This window comes from Laccaria bicolor, genomic scaffold, assembly GCF_000143565.1.
Source record: "Laccaria bicolor S238N-H82 LACBIscaffold_7 genomic scaffold, whole genome shotgun sequence".
Lineage (NCBI taxonomy): Eukaryota > Fungi > Basidiomycota > Agaricomycetes > Agaricales > Hydnangiaceae > Laccaria > Laccaria bicolor.
The window spans coordinates 898,071-921,041 of NW_001889878.1; the positions used below are offsets into that span (position 1 = coordinate 898,071).

Consider the following 22,971-nt stretch of genomic DNA (forward strand, 5'->3'; position numbering starts at 1 on the left):
CCTCAACATCGCCGTTACATTGACCCAGGACAACGAGTCATCGACTATAAGTCGTATACTCTTGATCTGCGGACCAATTATGAGGCGAGGATGAATGGCGATACCATCAAAGCAGTCGCCATCCAAGTCAACCTCTGACACATTGGGTAGAAGAGGACCTGGAAAGGGTTTTCGTGACCAAACGATGGATAGGACTTGTTCGTCGATCTCCGCAGGATGCCATTGGGAGTAGAGACGGCAAATTCTAATTCTATTGCGATAGAATTGGATCCTTTCAAAGTCGGACGCGGTAAGATTCCTCTGGATAGTCTGGATCACATCATGTTGGAAAATGAGACGATTCCAGACACAGGAATATCGCTCACAAAGATTCCCATTTGGACGACCCAGGCGTCGCGCGGAAGACATTTCAATAAGTGCAGGAGGGTTTCTTGAGTGCGCCAAAGGATGTCTAAGGCTGGCTTTTGAAAAGTTTTACATGTCCTTGCAAGTCGTGCTAGCCTCTTTTGTGCGTGAACATGGTGGAAGATAATAGAGAGAAGCTCTTGTATCTGTAAGCAGCGATGCATGCACTCGAGGTACGCGTCGTGACCGCGATGTTGAAACTGGGGACTCGGGAGGTTGAAGAGGTAGAGGTGAAAGCAGGATTGTTTGGCACGATGCCCACAATTAGCAAAGTGGTAGAGACTAATGAAGTGGGCAACTACAGTCTACAGTCTTTGACTTGAAAAGATGAAGAAAAAGGAACTGTGTTCCCTATAACAAGTCTATACCTCATCTCCATTGTCGCCCTGCTCCTGCTTTTCCTTTTCCCTCTCTTTCTCCCTCCCCAACCTCCCCTTCCCCCTCGCCAAGTCAACATCCTTCCACATCTCCACTGCGTCATCCACAACTCTCAGAGACCCATCGTACGCAGCGTTGAATAGATCAACTTCATGTATCCAGTCGTACTCTTTCTCAGTCCCGTCTATACCTGACCCACGCAATACCTCCCTAATCCCTTCGAAAAACGCCTCTACCACTGTGAGGTTATGCATCACCAACAGCGCGTGCGCAGACATCTCGTGCGTGTGTAGGAGATGGTGAATGTAGGCACTGGCGAAGGGGGGTTCGTACTGAACGGGTGAGGAGGGAGACGGCGTTGAACTCGACGTAGCAGAATCCGTGGTCATGGAAGTTGCCAAATCAATCGTATCATGCACGATACACTCCATCTCTGGCGGTCTCACGGGCGAACACGCTCCACACGGACATACATCCTTCTCATTGTGGTGTTGCGCTTGAGAAGAACCACAAAACGTATCCGCCAGTTGCGAAAAGTCGAACGCGTACTGCGAGGAGTAGAGGTTATGGCCCAGGTCCAGCTTTTTCGAATTCGCAACACCGTCAACAACACCTACCCTCGAATCCCTCCTCACAGGAAACCTAAAATCAAGCGCCACCCCAACCGCAGCAGCGCGTTGCGCCCACCCTGCGTCGAACACATCAATCCCGATGGTTGATATGAGATCGAGCACCTCGTGTGGTGATCGCGTCGAGTTAACGAGGCGGAGTTTGTCGCGTGGGAGGGGGTGCAGGGACGTTTGTAGGAGGGTGGAAATGGAGGGGATTTGAGATTCGTTTGAATTCGAGGTAGAGGGGAGAAAATTTGACATGAGAGGAGACGAAGGGTTAGAGCCGAGTGCCAGCCGTATAGGTACCAAATCAAACGTATACCCCGTAACACCAGCATCAAGACACTTGTGGGGCTTCACTGCCTCAGCTTCAGCGTCGTGCAGCTGCTCGAGGAGGCTCTCTGCAAAGGCCCGGCGTGCAGGAATACTTGCGAGGCCAGTCATGTGGACTAGGACGGCGGGGTTGGTGTCTGAGGGATCTGGCGGGGGACGAAGGAGGGTAGCGAGCCATGCTGTGGAGCGTTGTATGCTCTTCGTCAGTCGTTTCTGAGAGTATGGAGGGTTGATGTACGGGGTGTCGGATAGTGCTACTACCAGGTCAGGTTTACATGCCAGCGTGTACGAGCGCCAGTCTGTGGGTGATGCCTATATATTCATAGTATATCAGCGACGGCTTTGGAAAGAGGAAAAGGAAAAGAGGACCTTACGAACACCGCGCAAACAGTTCGCCGATATGTGGTCGTTCCCATTCGTCGGCATCTCCCTCGCATCGTCAGGATCGCGGATCGACATCGACACGACGTGCTTTGAAGGTAAGTAACCCAAGAACCTATGCATCGGGTGCTTCTCCGTCCCTTTCTGTATTGTCGGCACGGGAGGATTATGCTCCAAACTAGATACCAGAAAAAAAGGTCGATCAGAGCCAAATTCTTGAAAACGGCAGGCGTACCTTCTACGTAGTACAGAAGCGTGGGGGCACTCACAAAGATTCAAATGGGATATGTACCCATTTTACGGCGCTGGTCAGATTCTGGTGATCCCTCGAGAGATGGGGGATGACACCGCGGGAGGTTGAGGTTAGGATGCCTGGTGTTGGTATTGAGATTTGCGGAGAGTTTTGAGCACGATCGCGAAGGAGCAGGAGAGAGCCAAGGCGCGGCGAAAATTTGTTGTTGGTGCTGGGGGCTATTAGGGAGAAACGAATCCCTGGAGATGGGGAAGCCATGTTGTGGGAGGTTGGTGCTCAAGTAATAATATTCATATTCAGGCGTTAAATACCCCGAGCCGTAAATCTAACACTAGAAGGCAATAGATCCCGCACTTTCAGCCAAATTTTATAGTATCTTTCAGCCTTAGCCTCCTCCTCTTCGGAATATCTATCAGTCTGAGTATGGCGAAGTGTAAAATCGGTAAGACGTGGCAAAAGCATTGCCAGATACGATGCAACCTCGTAAGCATTCGAGACGGGAGAATTGCAAAGGTTAAGGGCAGTAAGCTGAGAGCCCATGGGACTGTCAGGCTGAGGAACAAACATCGGAATTCGACGAGCATCGAGGCGGAGTGCCAGGTTATTCAACTTCGGACAAAACTGAATGATGTGTTGCATTCCAGTTAATGTGCATTTCGGCCGGTTTTCGGGGTCGCAGGTGTCGTGAAAAACGAGTGAATGCACTTGGGGGAGCGACTTGGCAAGTTTTAGAAGATCGTCATCATCCATAGCGAGGAAAGATGACCCTATGTACAAGTCGCGCAAGTGCTTGAAGGAGTCCACGAGTTCAAAAGTATGAGAATCTATTCTGAAAGATTCTTCAAGAATAGGTTCATCTGGGTCGAAAGGAATACATGGTTTATGATACACATTTATGGTTTCCAACGTTGATGCCAAGTTGCTTGAATGAAGGGCTGTGAAAAGGCTTCTCAAATCCCAGTGATTGAACGCTAACCGCGTGACAAGCAAGGATCGTAACATCATCGACTTGATCTTCACCAGCAGCAACTGACAAGCATCAATAGTTTCGGATTCGATGGCCAGGCGAGTAATGGCTGGAAAATCATTGCCGACGGGGGGGATGTAGTTTTCCATCGCCTCTTTTGCGATTGAAATGTCTAGCCGTTCGAGTAGGCTCGTGACCAGCCTGTATATGAGAACTTCGATATACAGGCTGGTATGTCTGAGTTTAAATCCCCGTACCGCGCGGTTCCCACGCCAGTTTCCATAAGCAGTTCGACAATTTTTGACCTCCCCTTAACAATCCGGTCCGGCTCACGCCAAATCATCCCGCCCTGCGATTCGGTTTTTTCTCCGTCCACTGCTTCCAACGTCAAGTCATCTCTCAGCTATGCACCACAGAAGCGCAGCCGATATACTGGCATCTGCCACATTTGCGCCGACAAAGAAAACACGAAAACCTGCAAAAGCGAACCCTCTAGCTTCCGACATCGGTTCCAGCAAATTTTCTGCGTCTCCTTCAATATCCCAGCTTGCGCCGAGCGACGCCAATCCTCTGACCACCGCAAATTCTTACATACCACCAACTTCTTTCACATTCACCCCAACATCGACGCCGATACATTTTTGACATTGAGAAAGGAGGAAGTTGGGGGTACTTCGGGTATATTCTTTAACGCTGAATGTATTATATATTTTGTGTGTAGGCCAATTTCATTTGACAATATTGGATCAGAGCCTCCCGGTGAATTTTCTGGGTTTGGTGTTCAATGATACAGACGTGTGGTATATGAGAAAACACGTCAATTTCACGCCATTAATTCAGTGGAAACGCGGGGCGCGTCATGCGACACGTGCGGATTGTTTAGGGGAGGTCAGAAACCATCGAACCATTTATGGAAACTGGCGTGGGAGCCGCGCGGTACGTCAATTTAAACTCAGATTTACCGGTCTGTATATCGCAGGACTTTCTTCATATACAGACGGTCACCGGTCTACCGTTCGAGTGCGGGGAGTGTAGCGATGGTGGATATGTCACGGGACGTGCAGAACGGGCCACTGATGATCAGTGTTTGAACACTGCGAAGGGTCGACAAGAGCTCCAGTGACTCATTTTCCGACCATGATAGCCTGCGAGCACTTTCTCTCAGCATAAAATTCGTGAGATTTGATGGTGCAGCCTCCTTCAGTACGGCCGTAATATTTGCCCACGAGGGTGACTCCATGCTGGGTCTAATTCGTATGTCCCTAATACGTGGGCCGATCACGAGGCGAGGGTAAATGGCGAGGCCAATGAAGGCGTCGCTGACGAGTTCGACTACTGACACATTGCACAGAAGAGGACCTGGAGATGGTTTTTGTGACCAGATGATGTGCAGTGCTTGTGTTTCAATCACCTCACTGCGCTTGGGGTAGGGGCGACCAAAAAATTGTATTCTAGGGCTGTAGAAATCGATTCTCTTGTAATCAGATGCGACGAGATCCCTGGTAATGCTCTTGAAGTGACAATCACGGTTAAAGTTGCAACTCTTGGTTGTTAGAAATACATATTACTCACAAATTTGCCTTCTTTCCACGCCCAGGCGTCGGGTGGAAGACATTTCAATAGAGGAAGGAGAGTGTCCTGAGAGTACCAAAGGATGTCTAACGCTGGATCTTGGAAAGCTTTACACGTCCTCGCGAGCCGTGCTAGGAAATCTGGTGAAAAGAAGTCTGCTTTTCGTGGGACATCGACGTATTGAAAAATGATGGAGAGGAGTTCTTGAATCTGTAAGCAGCGATGCATGCCTCAATCCGCGACTGTAGCAACTCAGCTTGAGGCGAATGGGCGACTGGATTAGCTTGAGTTCAAATTGAGGCATCATCATGTGGCCGTAGAGAGTCGTTCGCACGACTCCATCAAAAATCCTCTTTCATGTTCATACCTCCATAATCCATTCGCCGCAACGTCAACCATAATGATTGCGTTACGCTTTCCATGCCGCAGCTCCCAATACAAGATGTTTCGAACCTCTTACTAGTAGACTTCAGCTTCATGCCCCAAGTTGCACGGCGTTGTCACTATCCCCTTGATGCATCAGTCGAAAAAACCAAAACGTTATTGGGGTATCTACACCGACGATTGATCTCCTCGGGCTTAAAGAAGGCCCAGTTTATTCCCCGTGCATTTTGTTGTTGACTCCACCGCCTCGTTTACTTCTGGGAATTGGGACGAAGATCGTTGAGGACAAGGAGTATTGAATCTCTACCTCGGTGCTGCCCGAACTTTGAGCTTTACGCGCATTTCGTCTTGATTTAGCTCCCAATCCAGGCCCAGCATCTGTCACTTCTCAAACTTCCGGGTCTCCATAAAATTATTGTGCATCTGCATCACAAGGCGGCTATGCGACAGATCAATCTACCACGACATTATTGACTCCATCCAGGATTCTTCATGCGAATTCCTTTCGCGCATGACGATGCTGAGTTTTGAGTTATAGAATGCTATTGGTCTGTCCCTAGGCAAGTGCAAAATCCAATCATACTTCCGAGATCGTTGCTGAATTTATTCCTTCTATCATATAGGCGAATTTTATCATGTATCTGGCATCCCAAACGGTTCAGTGACATTGACTGACCGCATCCTCGATTGTTGCTATCAGTATACACCTATCATCTAGCAAAAGGATCATTATCCGTTCACAGGCTGTAAAGCCTACTGATCTGATCAGTTTCTCCTAAGGATGGCATCGATAGCACTCGAAAAAACCACAACGTTTGACGGGGTCTGGCCGTCCACAAAGAATTCCTCAGTATTTAAACGATGAAAGATGTGTTGGAAGGAGCCCAACTTCTCGACCTAGTGTCTTCCTTTCACTCCTTCTACGGCCGTTACGGCTAACCTTCCTCCTGTTCAAATACACCGAACACACACTCTTTACAATCGACACAACTCACAATGGTCTTGTTCGTGAGGACAGCCTTCTCGTTGGCTTTGACGGCCTCCTTCCTGCAAGGAATTGATGCAGGTGAAAACTGCCTATTTCTTCACCAAACGACATATTGATTTCCTCCTGCCAGCGCCATTCTTTTCGCCCACGCTTCGTACATTCCAACAGCGAGACGTCGTCAGTGTTCTCCAGAGCGTACAATGCATAACTCCAGCTGCATCAGTCAACTCTGGCATTTCGTCTGCTTTAGCGGTTCTCAACAATTTGTCAATGTATGTTCAGATGTCAAGGAAATTTAACCAAAAAGCTCAATTTTTCCTTTCTAGTTCTGATCCTTCAGTTTTGGAGGCAATCAACAACGTCAAGGCACATCTCGCAACAGCCAGCACCGCTGGCAAGCAGATTACTACTGCTTGCACGAAAGTGAAAGCTGCAGTCACTGTTGCCGAGACCAACGCAGCAGCAGAAGCCAGTACGTATCTGCGTTCATGCTCATTGACTATTTTTTTAACAATGTCTCCTATAGAGAGTAGCGCTGTAGCAGCGGCGACAGCAGCCAAGCAGAAAGAAGCAGCAGCCCGAGCTTCAGCCCAAAAGGCAGCCGCATCTCAAGCAGCAGCAGATCAGCAGGCAGCTCAGAAAGCAGTTGCCGCAAAAGCAGCACAGGCAGCGGCGGCGCAACAGTCTGCGGCAGCACAAGCTGCGGCACAGAAAGCGGCACAGGCTCAGGCAGGCGCAGCTCAGACTGCAGCACAGAAGGAAGCTGCGTCTAAAGCGGCTGCAGCGAACGCGGCGGCGGCCCAGGCTGCAGCAGCTCAGGCCGCAGCGGAGAAGGCGGCTGAGGCTAAATCCGTGGCTGAAGCGAAGGCTGCTGCTGAAAAAGCTCTTTGGCAAGCTGCCGAGAAGGTAGCCGAGGCTGCTGGTAAAGCGCTTGTTGCTAAAATACAAGGCAGTAGTGGAGGTAAGGGCGGAAGTAAGGGCGGAAGTAAAGGTGGAAGCCAAGGTGGAAGCAAGCCACGTTTGTGTTTTCCCCTGATGCGGTGTTTTCCATTCCTTACGACGATTTCTTATCATAGGCCCCAGACCAACACCAACGACCACCGATCCTTCAGAGACGACAGCTCCCTCGACGACAGATTCTACAGATGTTGCAACCAGAACAGATCCTGCCACTACCACGGACTCTGCTGATACAACTACGGAAACAGACCCTGCCACCACCACAGATTCTGCTGATACTGTTACCCAGACCGATCCTGCAACCACCACAGCTGATACCGCTACCCAAACCGATGGTGCTACGACCACAGATTCCGCTGATACCGCAACTCAAACTGACGGATCTACTACCACGGACTCTGCTGATACGGCCACGCAAACAGACGCGACGACCACAGATTCCGCTGATACTGCCACTCAGACAGACGAACCCACCACTACAGACTCTGCTGATCTAACTACCCAAACCGACGGTGCAACTACTACGGACTCTGCGAATACAGCCACCCAGACAGACGAGTCCACAACTACAGACTCTGCTGACACTGCAACTCAGACAGACGAGCCTACCACGACAGATTCTGCTGATATTGCAACCCAGACAGACGACCCAACCACTACCGATTCTGCTGACACTGCAACCCAGACAGATGACCCAACCACCACTGATTCTGCCGACGCTCCTGACCAGACTGATGCTCCTACCACCACTACCGACCCCACTGACTCTCCAGCCCCAACAGACGACCCAACCCCCACGGATTCTGCTCCTGTCACTGATCCTACTGACACAACGCCCACTGACGGCCCCGGAGCAACCGATCCTGATCCCTCCACTCCCACTTATCCCGCCACCCCGACTGATCCAGCTGTAGATTCCCCTACACCGACTGATCCTCCGACAGACACCCCTGATCCTGCTCCAACTGATCCTGCACCCGTTGATCCTACCCCCGATCTTGCCCCAGTTGACCCGGCTCCTCTAACTGATCCCGCCCCCGTTGATACCGCCCCAGCTCCCGTTGACCCAGCTCCCGTTGACCCAGCTCCCGTTGACCCAGCTCCTGTCGATCCTACGCCTGCTGTCGACCCTGCCCCCGTAGATCCTGCTCCCGTTGACTCTGCTCCTGTTGACGATCCACCCGTTGAGGAGCCAGCTCCCGTTGAGGAACCCCAGCCTGTTGATGACGGAGGCGACGATTTTGGAGGTGATTATTTCGGAGGGGATGACTTCTAAGCTGATAGTTTCCTGCTTTTAAACTTTAATATCTATATTGCCAACTTTAACCTCCCTCGTTTGTAGATTTTTGTATAGTGACTACTTGGACTGTTGCTAGCACCGTAACACATATTCGATGCATAATCTTCAAAAGCGCGAAAGTGTTTGTCTTCCAAAATTTTCAATTTTCGGTACCGTGACCAATTTGAAACTATGACTTGAACTACTACTAAGTACATCCTTGGTCGAAACGAAATGAGGCTCATTGACCCTCATTCACTTCAGAGAACTTTGGTTTATAACATCATATCCACGCTCGGGATTTATCTTTGAGTGCAAGGTTAGTTCATTCTTCCCAAGCATCTTCATCCTGTCTGAAACATCTTTTCACATTTCAGATTTTTCGCGTTGAATGTCCTGTCATTTATTCAGACGAACCTCAAAGCACCCTGGTAACTTTCTTCTTCCTCTTATTATCTCTCTCGCTGATCAGTACATAGATCACTCCTAACTAGCTGTCTATGGCTGCAATTATAAGAGATGGACCGGTAGAATCACCACAGCAACTACAAATCTTCGTCTACGGCACGCTCATGGCCGCACCTCTCCTTGCATGGGTCCTGACAGGGTCGTCCGCTAATGCCTCCTCCGTCCTCTCCAAGCGGAAAAGGGCACACATATCCGGCTTTGCACGCCACCCTGTCCTTGGATCCGACTATCCCGCCCTCGTGCGCGCCACAGAAAGTTCAATCGTGGACGGTTATCTCGTATTTCCCAATAACCAAGCGGAGTGGAACAAACTTGACAATTTCGAAGGTGAGACGTATACGAGGACAACGGCTGAAGCTATCGGCGAGGAAGATGGCACACGGGTGGAGGCGTACGTTTATTTGTGGGCAGGTTCTGGGGATGCGCTGAGCAGCGGCGAGTGGGACTTTACGTACTTTGAGCGGCAAAGGTTCGAGGGTTGATTAGAACTTTTTGGAGGCATGGAGATGGTGGGATGAGATACATACAGAATTCTCAAAATCCAAAAGTGTTGGATCTCTTGTAGAACGAATAATTAAACTTAGGCTATGTAACTGCCCGTTACGCTTTTAACTGTAGCATCTACTAAGTACAAGGAGGAATAGAATTTATTCTGTTTGATTGTGAATTTCGTAGACTTGGGTGGAGGCTGAGAAAAAAAGGGCGTCGTGGAGAGCTCACGGAATTCTCCGGACAAACTTTCGTTCTTCAGCTTTACCATCATCGTCGGGCGCTATGTCTGCCCTTGTAGGCCCAGTTTCTGGCGCTCTCATTGCTGGAGGGGTGAGTATCTCGCAAGTGTTTGCTACTTACGAGAAACTGAAAAGATGAGCAAGCTAGGTGTACTATGGTTTTTCAAACCTCATGCAACAACGGTTCGTCCTAAATCACTTCAATCGCCTGAGCCCACCTCGACCTTTTTCTCAATAGAACTGAAGAACTGCGAAGAGAGTACGCCTCGTCCTCACTCCCACCTTCTCCTCTCAAGTTATAACCAACCAACCCTGCTTGTTTAACAGCCTGCACACCCTCAGCCTCCGCCTAACCGAAACACCCGCCCTAGTACAAGCACCCCCCTCAGCAGCCACCCGCATCTCACCACACCCATTCTCCTCATACTTCACTTCACAGTGGAACAATGAAGTCGCGCGTCTTTTTGCAGGGTTCCGTGTCCTGGATAGTCGCGTGGAGGATTGGGGAAGAGGTCTGCTCTATGGGTTTAGAGGTGCGAGTAAGCCGGAGGACAAGAAGAATTGAGGTTGGGATGAGTTGGAACGAGGAAGTTGTGGTGCGATGCAAGTAGGGTGTTGTATAGGCCTAGTCTCTAGATGTATACCCGAACACTTTTATTATCATTAGAGTACTGAACTTCCTTCCCTTCCGACTCTACATCGTTTGCAAATCGCAATGTCCGCTCTACCTTACAAGAAAAAAAGAACACCGCACTCAACAACAACCCCCTCCCCATCTCCCTTTTCCTTGCATCCTTCCACAATGTGACATGTCACCCAACCTACTACGAGGCCCATACTCCCCAGGCGGTTGACCCGGGTTCTGGCCCCAATACTGCTGGCGAGGAGTCACCCCCGGATAATACGAATTCTCGAACGCCTGCGCCGGCCATATCTCGTAGCCAATCCACGGTGGAAAATATCAGGCTGAGATAATGGAACCCGTCCCCTGGTATCTGGGGTCGTTGTCCGTATCCTTCTTGCTGCTGCTGCTGTTCGGCTTGTTGAGATTACTGAGGAGGTGACCGGACAGGCGAAACACCTACAGGGAATGTGGGACGAGGTGGCGGTAGTTGTCGGCGATCAGTCGGTAGTCGTGGTTGTAACACACTCTGCCCCTATGATGGCGGTAGTGCACCCTGTGGTTGTGGTGGTACACTCTGCCACGGTGGTCGCGGTGGTACACTCTGCCCTGCTAGCCGACGAATCGGAGTATAACTCTCCGTTCCAAGGAACCCTCCTAAATTGGCATACGGATCCTGCCTCGGCTAAAACTGACCAGAAAATGGAGGCGGAATGGGAGGAGGGAAGAACCAACTCGATCTGGGCGGGGAAGAAGGTGGCGGTGGGAGGGCAGGCTTGCGAGTTAGATATGGTGAAGAGCCAGGTGCTGGTGAGGAGACGCCGTACGGAGCGAGAGGCGGCTGCAGTGGGCTTGCGTAGGAGTTCCTGTTTGGTGCTGGGGGAGGAGGTGGGGAAGACGGTGTACCACCATTCTTCTGCCACTGCTGTTGTGTTTGTTGTGGAGACCCTCGCCCCAATTTCAAGGCATCAAATGCGCCATCCAAATTATAGGGTTCGAATGGCGGTGGCGGGAGTAGAGGGGGTTTCGCAGCGAGTGGTGGAGGCGGTGAAGTGGCCGCTACTGCTGACAACCTCTTCTCTGCCTCCAATTTCCCTCCTAGTCCGTTCAGAAACGAAGGACCGAGTCGCACTGCCCAATGTCACCGTCAACTCTGTCAGGTCCGCGTAGAATTGAAGCCCCTTCCTACAATCCCGTTACATCATCAGTATTCTGTAGGCTTTGAAAAGGAAGAAAAAAAACGTACGCCAACCCAACCCTAATCTCCATATACACATCCCTCGCCTTCCCAAACCGCTTAACAGTCTCCACCTTCCTCTTTTCCCTCTCCTCCCACTTTTTTGCGCCCGCCCCACGTCCAGCTAGTTCTTTGAGCCCTTTCCGTAGGGTGGTCACCTATGAAAGGGCAACCTCTTGGTGATAGACGGTCGATGCGAGGCTTTGCTGGTACGGTCTAAACTTTTCCAGCTCAGCTGCGAATAAGGCAGGCTCTACACCTGTGTTTTTACGGTTTAAGAGGAGGAGATGGGCGACGTCGTTTGATTGGACCTACACAAACAACATGAGCAATGGAAAAGGATGAAGGAGAGAGGCAAAGAGCAGCACCTTATCCTTCAGATCCTTCAGATCCTCACTCTCCTTTGAAATCATCGCCAGCCCTTTCATGGAACACCCGCTCCACGTTCGGATTGAGCAGGAGCTGATTACCACTCCTCAAAGAATCCCAATACACCTGTATCTGCGCGTTGCTCGCTGCTGCTGCTTCCAGTGCGTCTTGCCGGAGGGATTTGGACGGGCCAGCGCTAGGATCTTGCGTCCAGATGTTGGTACTTCACCCTCATCGCCCACATTCCCCACTCTCGACATGGAACAAGCCTATCGCTGCCAACGCATCTGTACGACAGCGTTGTAAATCATATCGTTAGCTTCGCTTTCCGGTCCGTACACATGAGGAGGTGGGCTTTGGCTTTTTCGATCATGGATACCCAGAGTCGGGGAAGGTTTGGGGGAGGTTGGATACGAAGAATGTGGAGGAGAGTGTGAATCGGGCGAGGGCGTCTCCGTGCTTGGACGCTAAGTTGTGGTGGTATTGGACTACGGAGGAGTAGTATTTTGATTTGATCTGTGTATCCAGTTAGTAAGTTATGAGGATGAGAGGGGAGAGAGCTTGCTTGGATGAGAGTAACCCAGTTCCTATCCCATGAACTCCATAATTCGCTCAATAAGCGACGTATACATCCCAGGCTGCGATCTTGGGCACCAACTTCGCGCTCCCCTTGTTTTCGTCCATCGTCTTCTCCAGGAACACCTTTGTCGGCTGCCAGGCGAGTACGAGTTCAATCAAAAACTTGACCACCTCCCTACTCAAATCCGTACTCGGCGCATGCAATAACTTCTCATTGATATAACTCAGCATCCCGGCAGATGTCTTGAAGTAGTAAAACGCGCGCTTCAGCCCCTCGGGGACACTCCTGCTCTGAGAGGTGGCCCCGATGGCAGAGTGGGTGACGGCGATCTGGAAGAGAATGGACGCTTTTTCGTAGGCGATAGATGTTTGGGTTATGACTTTTGAAGTGAATGTGTCGTGCCAGGGGAAGTATTACGCGCATTTCGGAGAAGCGGAGTTCGAGGAGGACAAGCTGACCAAAGTATTCGTATACTTATTTCGAAGCTGCCACTGTGAAGCTCACTCAAACTTGTGCACATCTGCTTGGGCCGAAACCTCAACAGACCAGAGAAACCATGCTGGGAAGAATAGCAATAAATATGTGTTTGGAGTAGTAGCTCACCGATGATTTGATTCGTGACTGGAATGAAATCCGAAAGTATGTATCGCTACGTATCGGGCCGACACACTCACCTTGACACAGCCCTTACATACCACGAGGCAGTGAATGTCAGGATCGACTTCGCACTTCACATCTCTTTCAATACCCTCGAATTTATCTTTCTTGTCAACATGGCGACCGATAAATCTTTGCTACTTGGCGCGATCCCAACAGGTAAGAACCCGATAGCAGCTAGCTATAAAGCCGTTCCTTTCCACTGATAGTTGTTTAGATATCGAAGTTCAAGTGGAGGGAATTGTGGAACGGAGAAGACGATCATATTATTTTGTACGGCTTTGTGTGGATGGCCAGAAGGTTTCGAAATCGACAAAGTCCAAGCCGAGCTCGTCAGTGCTCAAATGGAAATGGAATACAAACAATCAAACGTAGGTCTTCGCATTGTGACTGTTGTCTTGGTCGATGTTCACGTCTTGGAATCAGCTGGTTCTTGCCGCTGTCGTCAGTCATGAAGGTAGAGCTCTACCGTGGATTCAAGATCAATCTCAGATGGTTCGAGCGTCTGGTTGGACAGTATGAGACGGATGTTGTAGCCTTCCTCGAAAACGGTGAGTACAGTATCAGCCATATCCATTTATTCAAACTGAAGATGACTTAACTAGTCGCCCCTTTCGATCTGACCGATAAGAAGGGCAACTCTTTTCCTGCAAAAATGCACATTGTTCTGTCTCCTAATTCCGGATCGGGCGACAATGTGAAAGAGTTCTTGGACAAAGTGGACGCCGATGTTAGTCGGCTGTCAAGCAATGACGCTGTAGCAGGCACTGTTTCGGCACTCGGAGTAGTGCTTCAGTTAACCAAGACTATCATGGACAAGCTCTCCGAGGTACGAAACAAGTGTTTTCGCCACATAGTAAGTCAGCTGACTTTGGTCATCAGGCGCACCCGATACTCAAGGCATCATGGTCCATTGTATCTAGTCTTTACCAGGTGAGTCTTCCGACGAAATGTTTAATGAACTGATACGAACATATACCAATCGAGCAGGCGGTAAGGGAGACCGATATCCAAGATGAATCCATACGAAAACTAGCCACCACCTTGCGAGAAATACTCGGTATTACAAAGGCCATTCCAAACCTCAAAGAGATTCCGGACACGACCAACGTCATCAAAGAGATCAACCGTCAATCGCTAGAGGTGGCAGCGCTCATTCAAGAATATACAAAATTGCATTTTGCGGGTAATTCGGTCCTTCACCTTCACCATCCAGCGGGGTCTAATGATGCTTTGTTCGTAGTGCGCACTGTCAGAATCTCGGTCGATTTAAAAGCTCGTATTGAGGAATGCCGGGATAAGTGGATCGTCCTGAAGGATAAGCTGTCCCTTAGAATCGCTGTTGACACGAACATTCGAGTACAAAGGATTGAGGACCGCCAGTTAGGTATAGTCGAGCTCCTTTTCTTTTCGATGATCAATGACAATAATTCGTTCAATTCACCCAGCCGATAAGATTCATAAGTGGCTATCCCCACCCGACAGCTCCAGGAATCGCAATGAAGCCCACGGAAAACGTCAAGATGACACCTGCTCCTGGTTTCTCGAAGGCGAACGATTCCTGAAGTGGCAAGAAAACCCCGGATTTCTCTGGGTGAAGGGAAAGCGTAAGCTCCTCCGTTCATTCATCCTTTTGAATTCACATGTTCAACAACCCCATAGCTGGATGTGGTAAAAGCATTTTGTGGTGAGTCTCCTCTTGAAGAAAACGGTCCAAATTAAAATTATCTTCCCAGTTCTTCGATCATTGATAAACTCCCTCAGCCAACTCAATCACTTGGAATCGCATACTTCTTTTTCGACGGAAGGGATGGCCAGACAGAACTACAGCTTCACAACAAGCTCATCCGATCGCTCATTTCCCAGTTATCTGACACACGCCACGGCGGAATACCCGTGAAATTGAAGGAACTACACGAAAAATGTGGAGATCAGCAGCCATTGGACGATCAACTTCAGGATACTCTGCGACATATTCTCAGTGGATTATCGGATGCATATGTTGTCATTGATGCCCTCGACGAGTGTAACGACCGCCAAAAGACACTGGACTGGGTCAATGAACTCGTCACACATACAGATCGGAACATGGGAAGACGCTTTCACATCGTGGTCACCAGTCGGCCGGAGCCAGACATTGAGGCGGTTTTTGGGGTGCTTGATGAACATTCGGTTGATGTTGGTGAGGCGGATGCAAACGAGGACATTACGACATACCTCAAGCATCAAATGGGACTACAATTCCAAAAGTACGATGAAACTACTCGAAATGAAATGGAACGTAGTTTGAGAGCACGCGCGGAGGGATCGTAAGATTCTCTCTATATTCCATTCCATTGTGGCTGATACTGCCCCAAGGTTTCGATGGGTCGCATTACAGCTTGCCGAGTTGGCGAAGTGTTCAAGCAGGGATGAAATAACCAAGCAACTTGCAGAACTGCCAAAGGGTCTGGACGAAATCTATGGCCGAATCTTGGCGAAAATCGATGAGAAGCACCGTGCCGATGCCAGGACATTCCTGTCGTGGTTGGCCTTTTCCAAGCGTCCAATGGAAATCGTAGAAATTGCAGAAACGATCACGGTAGACTACGCCTTAGAAGATAGTCCAGTTTTTAACTCGTCGAAACGGTATATCGATCCGCGGCATGTGCTAGTGAGGTGTTCGAGTCTCGTTACCGAATCAGGTGGTACGTAATGTTGGCTTATTCCGGTGTTTTTGCTTTTGTTGACGGTGAAGACAGGTACCCTGAAGCTCTCTCATTTCTCTGTCAAAGAGTACCTTCTCTCCAACCATATTGAGAAATATTTCAGCATCAGCGAGAAAGCCGCTCATGTGAAGATCTCGGAGATCTCTGTTGCCTACCTTCTACAGTTTGACAATTTTACACCCCTGACGGAGGCTATGCTTGCATCCTCGCCACTTGCACGGTATGCAGCTTGGCATTGGATTGATCATGCAACTTTTGAGGGGATAGATCCTGCCCCCTTGAAGTTGATCTTGCAACTTTTCACCACTGAGAGTGCTGCCTTTGCAAATTGGATTCGGATTTATGATATTGATGACTATGACATGCGTCAGGATTTTTCAAAAGCTGAAGTCCCCTCACCCCTTTATTATGCTTCATTGGCTGGATTGCAACAAGTTTCAGCACATCTGCTGGAGAATGGTGCAGATGTGAATCTGCAGGGAGGACGATATGGAAATGCACTCCAGGCAGCATCTTCAGCAGGTCATGAGGTGATTGTGAAGCTGCTGATAGAGAAGGGGGCAGATGTGAATGCACAGGGAGGACTATATGGCAATGCACTCCAGGCAGCATCTTCAGCAGGCGATGAGGTGATTGTGAAGCTGCTGATAGAGAATGGGGCAGATGTGGATGCACAGGGAGGATTTTATGACAATGCACTCCAGGCAGCATCTTCAGGAGGTCATGAGGTGATTGTGAAGCTGCTGATAGAGAAGGGGGCAGATGTGAATGCACAGGGAGGACTATATGGCAATGCACTCCAGGCAGCATCTTCAGCAGGTGATGAGGTGATTGTGAAGCTGCTGATAGAGAAGGGGGCAGGTGTGAATGCACAGGGAGGACTATATGGCAATGCACTCCAGGCAGCGGTGATTGTGAAGCTACTGATAGAGAATGGGGCAGATGTGGATGCATGGGGAGGATTCTATGACAATGCACTCCAGGCAGCATCTTCAGGAGGTCATGAGGTGATTGTGAAGCTGCTGATAGAGAAGGGGGCAGATGTGAATGCACAGGGAGGACGATATGGCAATGCACTCCAGGTGGCATCTTTAGCAGGTCGAGAGGTGATTGTGAAGCTGCTGATAGAGAAGGGGGCAGATGTGAATGCACAGGGAGGAGTATATGGCAATGCACTCCAGGCAGCATCTTCAAAAGGTCATGAGGTGATTGTGAAGCTGCTGATAGAGAAGGGGGCAGATGTGAATGCACAGGGAGGTGTATATGGCAATGCACTCCAGGTAGCATCTGTAAGAGGTCATGAGGTGATTGTGAAGCTGCTGATAGAGAAGGGGGCAGATGTGAATTGTGATGCTACTAGCCCCACCATTGGGGTCAAAGAAGATTCATAATTCATTTACAGATTCTGATTCTGATGCTGGATTCTGAAACCTCAACCACAATTGTGTAGGAATACCCTTCTAGATTACATAAATCTACTCAGTACAAGGAGGAAGAAAATTCATTTTTGTTTAATTTTGTAGACATGTGTACTAGAGGGAGTCAAGGACATACTTAATGGTACAGTGTGAATCTGAATGCTTTTTCTAGCCCAACATGTACAACGAGATTGCCTACTTCGTTTGCTCTTGCAATATCTTTCAACTTCACTTGAAGACTCACCCTATCATTGCCTTCAGTCCAACTTGGAGCTCAGGGATCCTTTGACAATTCAACCTGGACACGATTCATATGCCGGATGGCATAGGTAGTGTTCGCAAGTTCAGTTCAGTCTGGTTTTTTGCCCCCAAAACATGCAACTGTGGACCGCAACCAGTCTAGGATTGACCCAGATATTGAGGGAACCGAACCGAACCACCTAGGACCGGTCTTTTTTGGTCTATGGAGCCGGTTCAGACCGATCCAGACCGGTTTTTTTGCGTATAATTTATTATACCAATATAAACCATTTGTATCTCAACTATTATTACTCTGAAAAATAAAGGGTTATATAAAATAGTAAAGCATGTAAATACTCGTCATTCTACCAATTTTGAAGAGATTTAATGAAGGTTTGACATAGCTATGACTGAAACCGAATTACATCTTGTAGAGACTTGGGTAAAATATGGATTTGGTTATATCTTTCTCAATTCTTAACTGTTTTTGATGAAACAAAAACCCAATAAAAGGTAATAAACGTGGTTACAAGGGTATGTAACACACGTGACCGTTTAACCAGTTGCAACCGATCAAAACCGGTCTTTGAACGGTTTTAATATATTTTCGAAATGAAGCAACTGGCAACTGGACCAACCCCAAATTGGGGCAACTGCAACCGAAAAAAAGACCAGACCATGGTCCAGTTCAGTTCGGTCCACTGGCTTTTTGCAGTCCTATGGACTGAACCTTTAAACACTAGGCATAGGTGGTATGAAATTTTTGTTACAAGCCACTGACCCATCTATTTCTTGGGTGGAAGCACGCACAGCTAGCAGTACTTTACCCTCCTGCATGAGTTCTGGCAGATTCCACTGGAATCCCACAGAATGTTGGAATTCCAGTCAAATTCCAGTATGATTCCAAATGGCATTTAAATAAAATTCCCATCACTTCTAAGTTCAATTACTATAAAAATAGAGTCCAACATCAATATATATTAAGGACATAGATATTGGTACAATTAAGTATACTAGAAATTGAACAGGGAAAATTAAAGTCTATTGAATTGGATTACATAAATTTATTTTACAAGATTTAATATTAAAGGGAGGGGGGAGGGAGTGGTGAAGAGTGATGAATGGAGGGGTAAGTGATGGAGGGGGTAGAGTGAGGGGGAGGGAGGGGTGGGGAGTGATGGAGGGGGGAGAGGAGAGAGGGCAGGGAGTGGTGGAGGGGGGAGAGGGGGAGAGGGCAGGGAGTGGTGGAGGGGGGAGAGGGGAGAGGGCAGGGAGTGGTGGAGGGGGGAGAGGGGAGAGGGCAGGGAGTGGTGGAGGGGGGAGAGGGGAGAGGGCAGGGAGTGGTGGAGGGGGGAGAGGGGAGAGGGTAGGGAGTGGTGGAGGGGGAGTTGTAGACATGTTGGCGTGGACACGTCATCATGGGCATGGTTGTTGTTGGTGTGGACACGTCATTGCATCATTGTTGTTGTGTCATTGTTGTTGTCTGTGGTGTGGACACATTGTCCTGTCATCTGGTGTGGACATGTCATTGTCGCCATGGTCGTCATTGGTGTGGGCACATTGTCCTGTCGTCATCGTCGTCCATGGTGCTGGGCATTGTTTTGGGCTGCCGTTGGCGTGGACACATCGTCCCGTTGTTGTCATCATCTGTGGCATTGTTTTATGGGCGGTGTACATGAGTGCTGTTGTGTGTCTGTTGTGTGTTGTCTCATGTCCGGTGTTGTTATGTGTCCACTGGCAGTGTACGTGGGCGCTGGGCATCGTCCTGTGGGCGGGGTGTGGTTTTCATGGGTGCTGGGGTGTTTTTGTGGGTGTTGGGGCTGTTTCGTGGGTTTGGCACTTGTTGTTTCATGATGTGGCATCACTGCATTGTTGTTGAGAGGTGTCCTGGTTGATGTTGGTGGTCGTGGTGGCCATGGGTGATTGATGAGCAATGTTGGCAGTGGTGGCTATAGGTGACAGTGATAGCATGGCGTTGGCAGTGGTGACGAGCATGGTGGTAGTGGTGGTGGAAGAAGAGAGTGGCCATGTTTGGTGAGCATATTTGCCAAACAAACATTGTTTGTTATCCATTGAAAATAAATAAGTCATAATACATAACAATGGAATTCCTTGGATTCCATCAGGAATCATTCCTGGAGCTTCCTGGAATCCAACCATTTCCATTGGAATTTCTTGGAAAAAAGTGGGAATTTCCATGGAATCAGAAACCAAAATGGCTGATGCTCCAGCCATTTGCTTTCCATACAAATTCCATGGAATTCTGACTTTCTGCTGGGAATCCGCAGGAACTCATGAAGGAGAGTAAAGACCTCAGAAAACTCACACTCTCAGCTCCTATTGATTGGACATGAGTCACAGTTTTGGTTGTACTAACCAGAACTTTAGTAATGGGGACTGGCTAAAGCTTTAGAGCCTGCGAGGTTGTTGAGGCAACTGTGGATGCTGGGCAGGTTTGTTGAAAAGAAGAAATGGGCCTGCTGGCCAATGACATGGGGTTTTGTGCTGGCAAGGAAGCTGAAAGAGCAGGGGAGGCTGAGCAGGCACTGTGTATATGACAGTCTGACAGAGTAAAGCTACTGTATGCATAAGCAATGGAGGGTGAGGCTGCAGAGGACAGGGATTGCAGATGAGGTGAAGTGGATGGAGGTAGTGGATGTTGGGAAAGGTAAGGAGGGCTTGTGTCATGAGAAGAGGAGAGGAGGAAGTGGTGAAAGAGTGTTAGGGCAGGCATTGGTGGGTAACTTGATATGAATCCTCTTATTGATTCGAGTTGGATTCACTTTTGCCATCATCAGCTTGCAAAAGGCATCCTCAGACAAGGATGAGGGAGGAAAGTGGCATAGAACTTTCCATAGAATCCCTAAGCAGCATTGTGCTTGAAAATGGCTGGCAGCTTGACAATGGCTGGGCAGGCAATGAACCACCACAATGGGAGTGTGAGCTTCTCACCTGACATCAATAGTGTTGGCAGTGGAGTTCTGAATGGCAAACACAGAATATAATCTGAAGATGATGTGAATGATGTGGGAGAGGTGCGAGAGTGAAGTGGATAGGGAGTTGGGATGGGTGGATGCAAGAATTTAGGCATCCAGAGAAAAGGAGGTCATTTTGAGCAACAACATCATTCAAACAAGGTGCATGAGATCCTCGAACAGCATAGGGTAATACTCTTCCATGCTCCTCTCTTCCCTCTGCTGCCACACTCACAAGCTTGGCCACCCATGTTTTATCACATTGGCTAAAGGAGCATATTTCTTAAGATGACAATTGGAGTCAAAGCCTGCATCAACTGAGATCCAGCAGCGAAGATCCCGAAAAGGCAGGAGTTCTGGGGCTGACAAGGGTAAGGCTCTGTTCAGCAACGAGAATACGGTCGTATTCTCATTTTGATGGCAGACAGTATTATTCCCACCATGCCAAATCAGGTAGCCGTGGCATGTGCAAAGCTACCTCACGCTTTATATGGAGATCTTTTATTTATTATTTCTGCACATAATTATTGGTGTTCCAGCATGCAGTTCCTATCTTAGATTCTTAAGTATAAAATATGCATATTGATCACACCCAAATTTAAGCTGGTGTTTTTTTTTGAAGAGTATCTTGAAGTATTGTGCATATTCTGAATACTGGGCATATTCTGAATACTGGGCATATTCTGAATACTGGGCATATTCTGAATACTGGGCATATTCTGAATACTGGGCATATTAAAATCACATATTTGAATTTTGATGAGCTATTTTAATTATTCTAATATTACTTTATATTACTATATTTCTTATTTAATCCTTTGTACCCATCTTAATAGTGGAGATTCAATGTTGGATATATTCCAGACAAATGTGAAGTAAATTGAAGTACAATAATGCCACTAATCAACCAATCCCGCACCTGCTGAGGAAATGACCAGAGTGAAATCAATGTGAGGTAGCTTTGCACATGCTGTGGCTACCTGATTTGGCATGGTGGAAATAATACTGTCTGCCATCAAAATGAGAATACGACCATATTCTTGTTGCCAAACAGAGCCTAATGGGGTTTAGCAGAGAGATAGGAGTGGGTGTGGATGGCAGTAAACAGCATGCCGTGGGAGGCCAGCCAGTACTATGGCAGAGATGACAACAGTGGTCGAGATATTGGCAGTAAGATGGCAAGGCTGTGGTAGGCTGAAGTGGCAATGATGACTGGATATGGCGTGGCAGATATAGGCAGGAGTGGCAAGTAGCAGTAAATGGCATGGTCAAGCTAGGCCAAAAAGGCAGTACTGGAAGGGGTGCCTCAGGTTTTGGCAGTAGGGCCTCAAGTTTTGACAGTAGGGCCAGGTAATGGCACACAGTGGCTATTGTGGCATGACATCAGGAATGGCAGTAAAAAGGCGAAGGTTATATGGCAGTGCTGAAGGTGGATGCAACATGGCATGCTGGCGTATTGCTCCAACAACAAGAGGATGGAGCCGCGGTATGCACATAATGACACAATGTCAATTTTGAATGTAAATTAGCATGGAATTAAGCAGGCAGCATAGTCACTCACCTGCAAGTCAGCTACCTTTCTCCTAGGTTCTACTGCCCTTTATTCATCTCATGGAAAATTGACCAAGTGCAGTGTCCAACTAGTGTGGGGTTCGCGATGTGGTGCCAATTGGCAGTATTGTGTGCATTCCTTGTGTTCTTGGTAATGGCCTTCATTCTGAACCCATTGTCAGATTTTGGGTCAAGTGCACCACCACAAGAGGAGGGGAACACATAGCATAATTCAGATAAGTATAGTATTTGAAAAGATGAGGGAGACTGAGTCTCCACATATGAGGTTGGCGAACATGGTGGTGTGGGAACGAATGGATCACATGCCACACCACTTTGTTTACTCAAAGATCTTGTTCTAACTCAGGCTCCTAAAACCAGCTGCTTGCCTCGCTCACAAGAGCCCCTTCATATTTATGCAGGGGATGAGAATTGATATATTATATAATAGGATCAGTGTACAAACAAACAGAAAGAAGGGCTCAAGCTCACGAGGGAGCGGCTGGCAAAACTGTCGTCAGTGATCCCCGAAATCCTTGATTAACCCTAACATTGGGTTCAGCGACAGGTGCATGTGCAGAGCTGACACATCAAGTAACACTGTGACTGCAAACACTGCACAAGGGTGCACACTGCTGCGTTAATGCTGTGATTCGTAACTTCAACCTGTGGATCTCTGAATTCTATCAACAAGAGGGTGATGATGTATCAAATTACTTGACTGCTTATGATGCTGTACTGTAGTACTAGAAAACTATAAAAGGCCTAAGATTCAAGAAGGAATAGATACTATCTAACAATGGCGAACACACTGAATAGTGCAAACCATGAGTTGACAAAGAAAGAGAATGGCTTTCACTTCCTCACTAGCAAGACAACCAAAGATCAACTTGCCAGGTCTACC

The 22,971-nt window shown here is 48.4% G+C and overlaps 6 protein-coding genes across 6 annotated transcripts; 3 read left to right on the plus strand and 3 right to left on the minus strand.

Annotated features, from left to right (window-relative positions):
- Nucleotides 1-6,344: 6,344 nt before the first annotated feature.
- Nucleotides 6,345-8,508, plus strand: LACBIDRAFT_317216 (uncharacterized protein; the record flags this gene model as incomplete). Its single annotated transcript, XM_001878793.1, has 4 exons — nucleotides 6,345-6,544; nucleotides 6,599-6,744; nucleotides 6,799-7,290; nucleotides 7,349-8,508. 4 exons carry the CDS (start codon nucleotides 6,345-6,347, stop codon nucleotides 8,506-8,508), a joined length of 1,998 nt encoding a protein of 665 aa, XP_001878828.1.
- Nucleotides 8,509-9,011: 503 nt separating this feature from the next.
- On the plus strand, nucleotides 9,012-9,461 carry LACBIDRAFT_317217 (uncharacterized protein; the record flags this gene model as incomplete). Its single annotated transcript, XM_001878794.1, has 1 exon — nucleotides 9,012-9,461. The coding sequence occupies one exon, from the start codon at nucleotides 9,012-9,014 to the stop codon at nucleotides 9,459-9,461; it is 450 nt and encodes a 149-aa protein (XP_001878829.1).
- Nucleotides 9,462-9,732: 271 nt separating this feature from the next.
- LACBIDRAFT_317218 (uncharacterized protein) lies at nucleotides 9,733-10,405 on the plus strand. The gene is made up of 4 exons (XM_001878795.1): nucleotides 9,733-9,801; nucleotides 9,859-9,893; nucleotides 9,949-9,969; nucleotides 10,038-10,405. Exons 1-4 carry the CDS (start codon nucleotides 9,754-9,756, stop codon nucleotides 10,273-10,275), a joined length of 342 nt encoding a protein of 113 aa, XP_001878830.1. The 5' UTR covers nucleotides 9,733-9,753; the 3' UTR covers nucleotides 10,276-10,405.
- A 913-nt stretch (nucleotides 10,406-11,318) lies between these two features.
- Nucleotides 11,319-11,601, minus strand: LACBIDRAFT_317219 (uncharacterized protein; the record flags this gene model as incomplete). Its single annotated transcript, XM_001879013.1, has 2 exons — nucleotides 11,319-11,517; nucleotides 11,579-11,601. The coding sequence occupies 2 exons, from the start codon at nucleotides 11,599-11,601 to the stop codon at nucleotides 11,319-11,321; spliced, it is 222 nt and encodes a 73-aa protein (XP_001879048.1).
- A 126-nt stretch (nucleotides 11,602-11,727) lies between these two features.
- LACBIDRAFT_317220 (uncharacterized protein) lies at nucleotides 11,728-11,997 on the minus strand (the record flags this gene model as incomplete). The annotated part of the gene is made up of 2 exons (XM_001879014.1): nucleotides 11,728-11,880; nucleotides 11,938-11,997. The coding sequence occupies 2 exons, from the start codon at nucleotides 11,995-11,997 to the stop codon at nucleotides 11,728-11,730; spliced, it is 213 nt and encodes a 70-aa protein (XP_001879049.1).
- A 553-nt stretch (nucleotides 11,998-12,550) lies between these two features.
- LACBIDRAFT_325365 (uncharacterized protein) lies at nucleotides 12,551-13,038 on the minus strand (the record flags this gene model as incomplete). Its single annotated transcript, XM_001879015.1, has 2 exons — nucleotides 12,551-12,897; nucleotides 13,023-13,038. The coding sequence occupies 2 exons, from the start codon at nucleotides 13,036-13,038 to the stop codon at nucleotides 12,551-12,553; spliced, it is 363 nt and encodes a 120-aa protein (XP_001879050.1).
- Nucleotides 13,039-22,971: the final 9,933 nt, after the last annotated feature.

What these genes read in the sequence shown, in the direction of transcription:
- LACBIDRAFT_317218 (XM_001878795.1), top strand. Translation starts at nt 9,754, where the DNA reads ATGTCTGCCCTTGTAGGCCCAGTTTCTGGCGCTCTCATTGCTGGAGGG. An exon ending in TCAAACCTCATGCAACAACG is followed by an intron (nt 9,894 to 9,948) that starts GTTCGTCCTAAA and finishes TTTTCTCAATAG; the next exon opens with AACTGAAGAACTGCGAAGAG. An exon ending in ACTGAAGAACTGCGAAGAGA is followed by an intron (nt 9,970 to 10,037) that starts GTACGCCTCGTC and finishes CTTGTTTAACAG; the next exon opens with CCTGCACACCCTCAGCCTCC.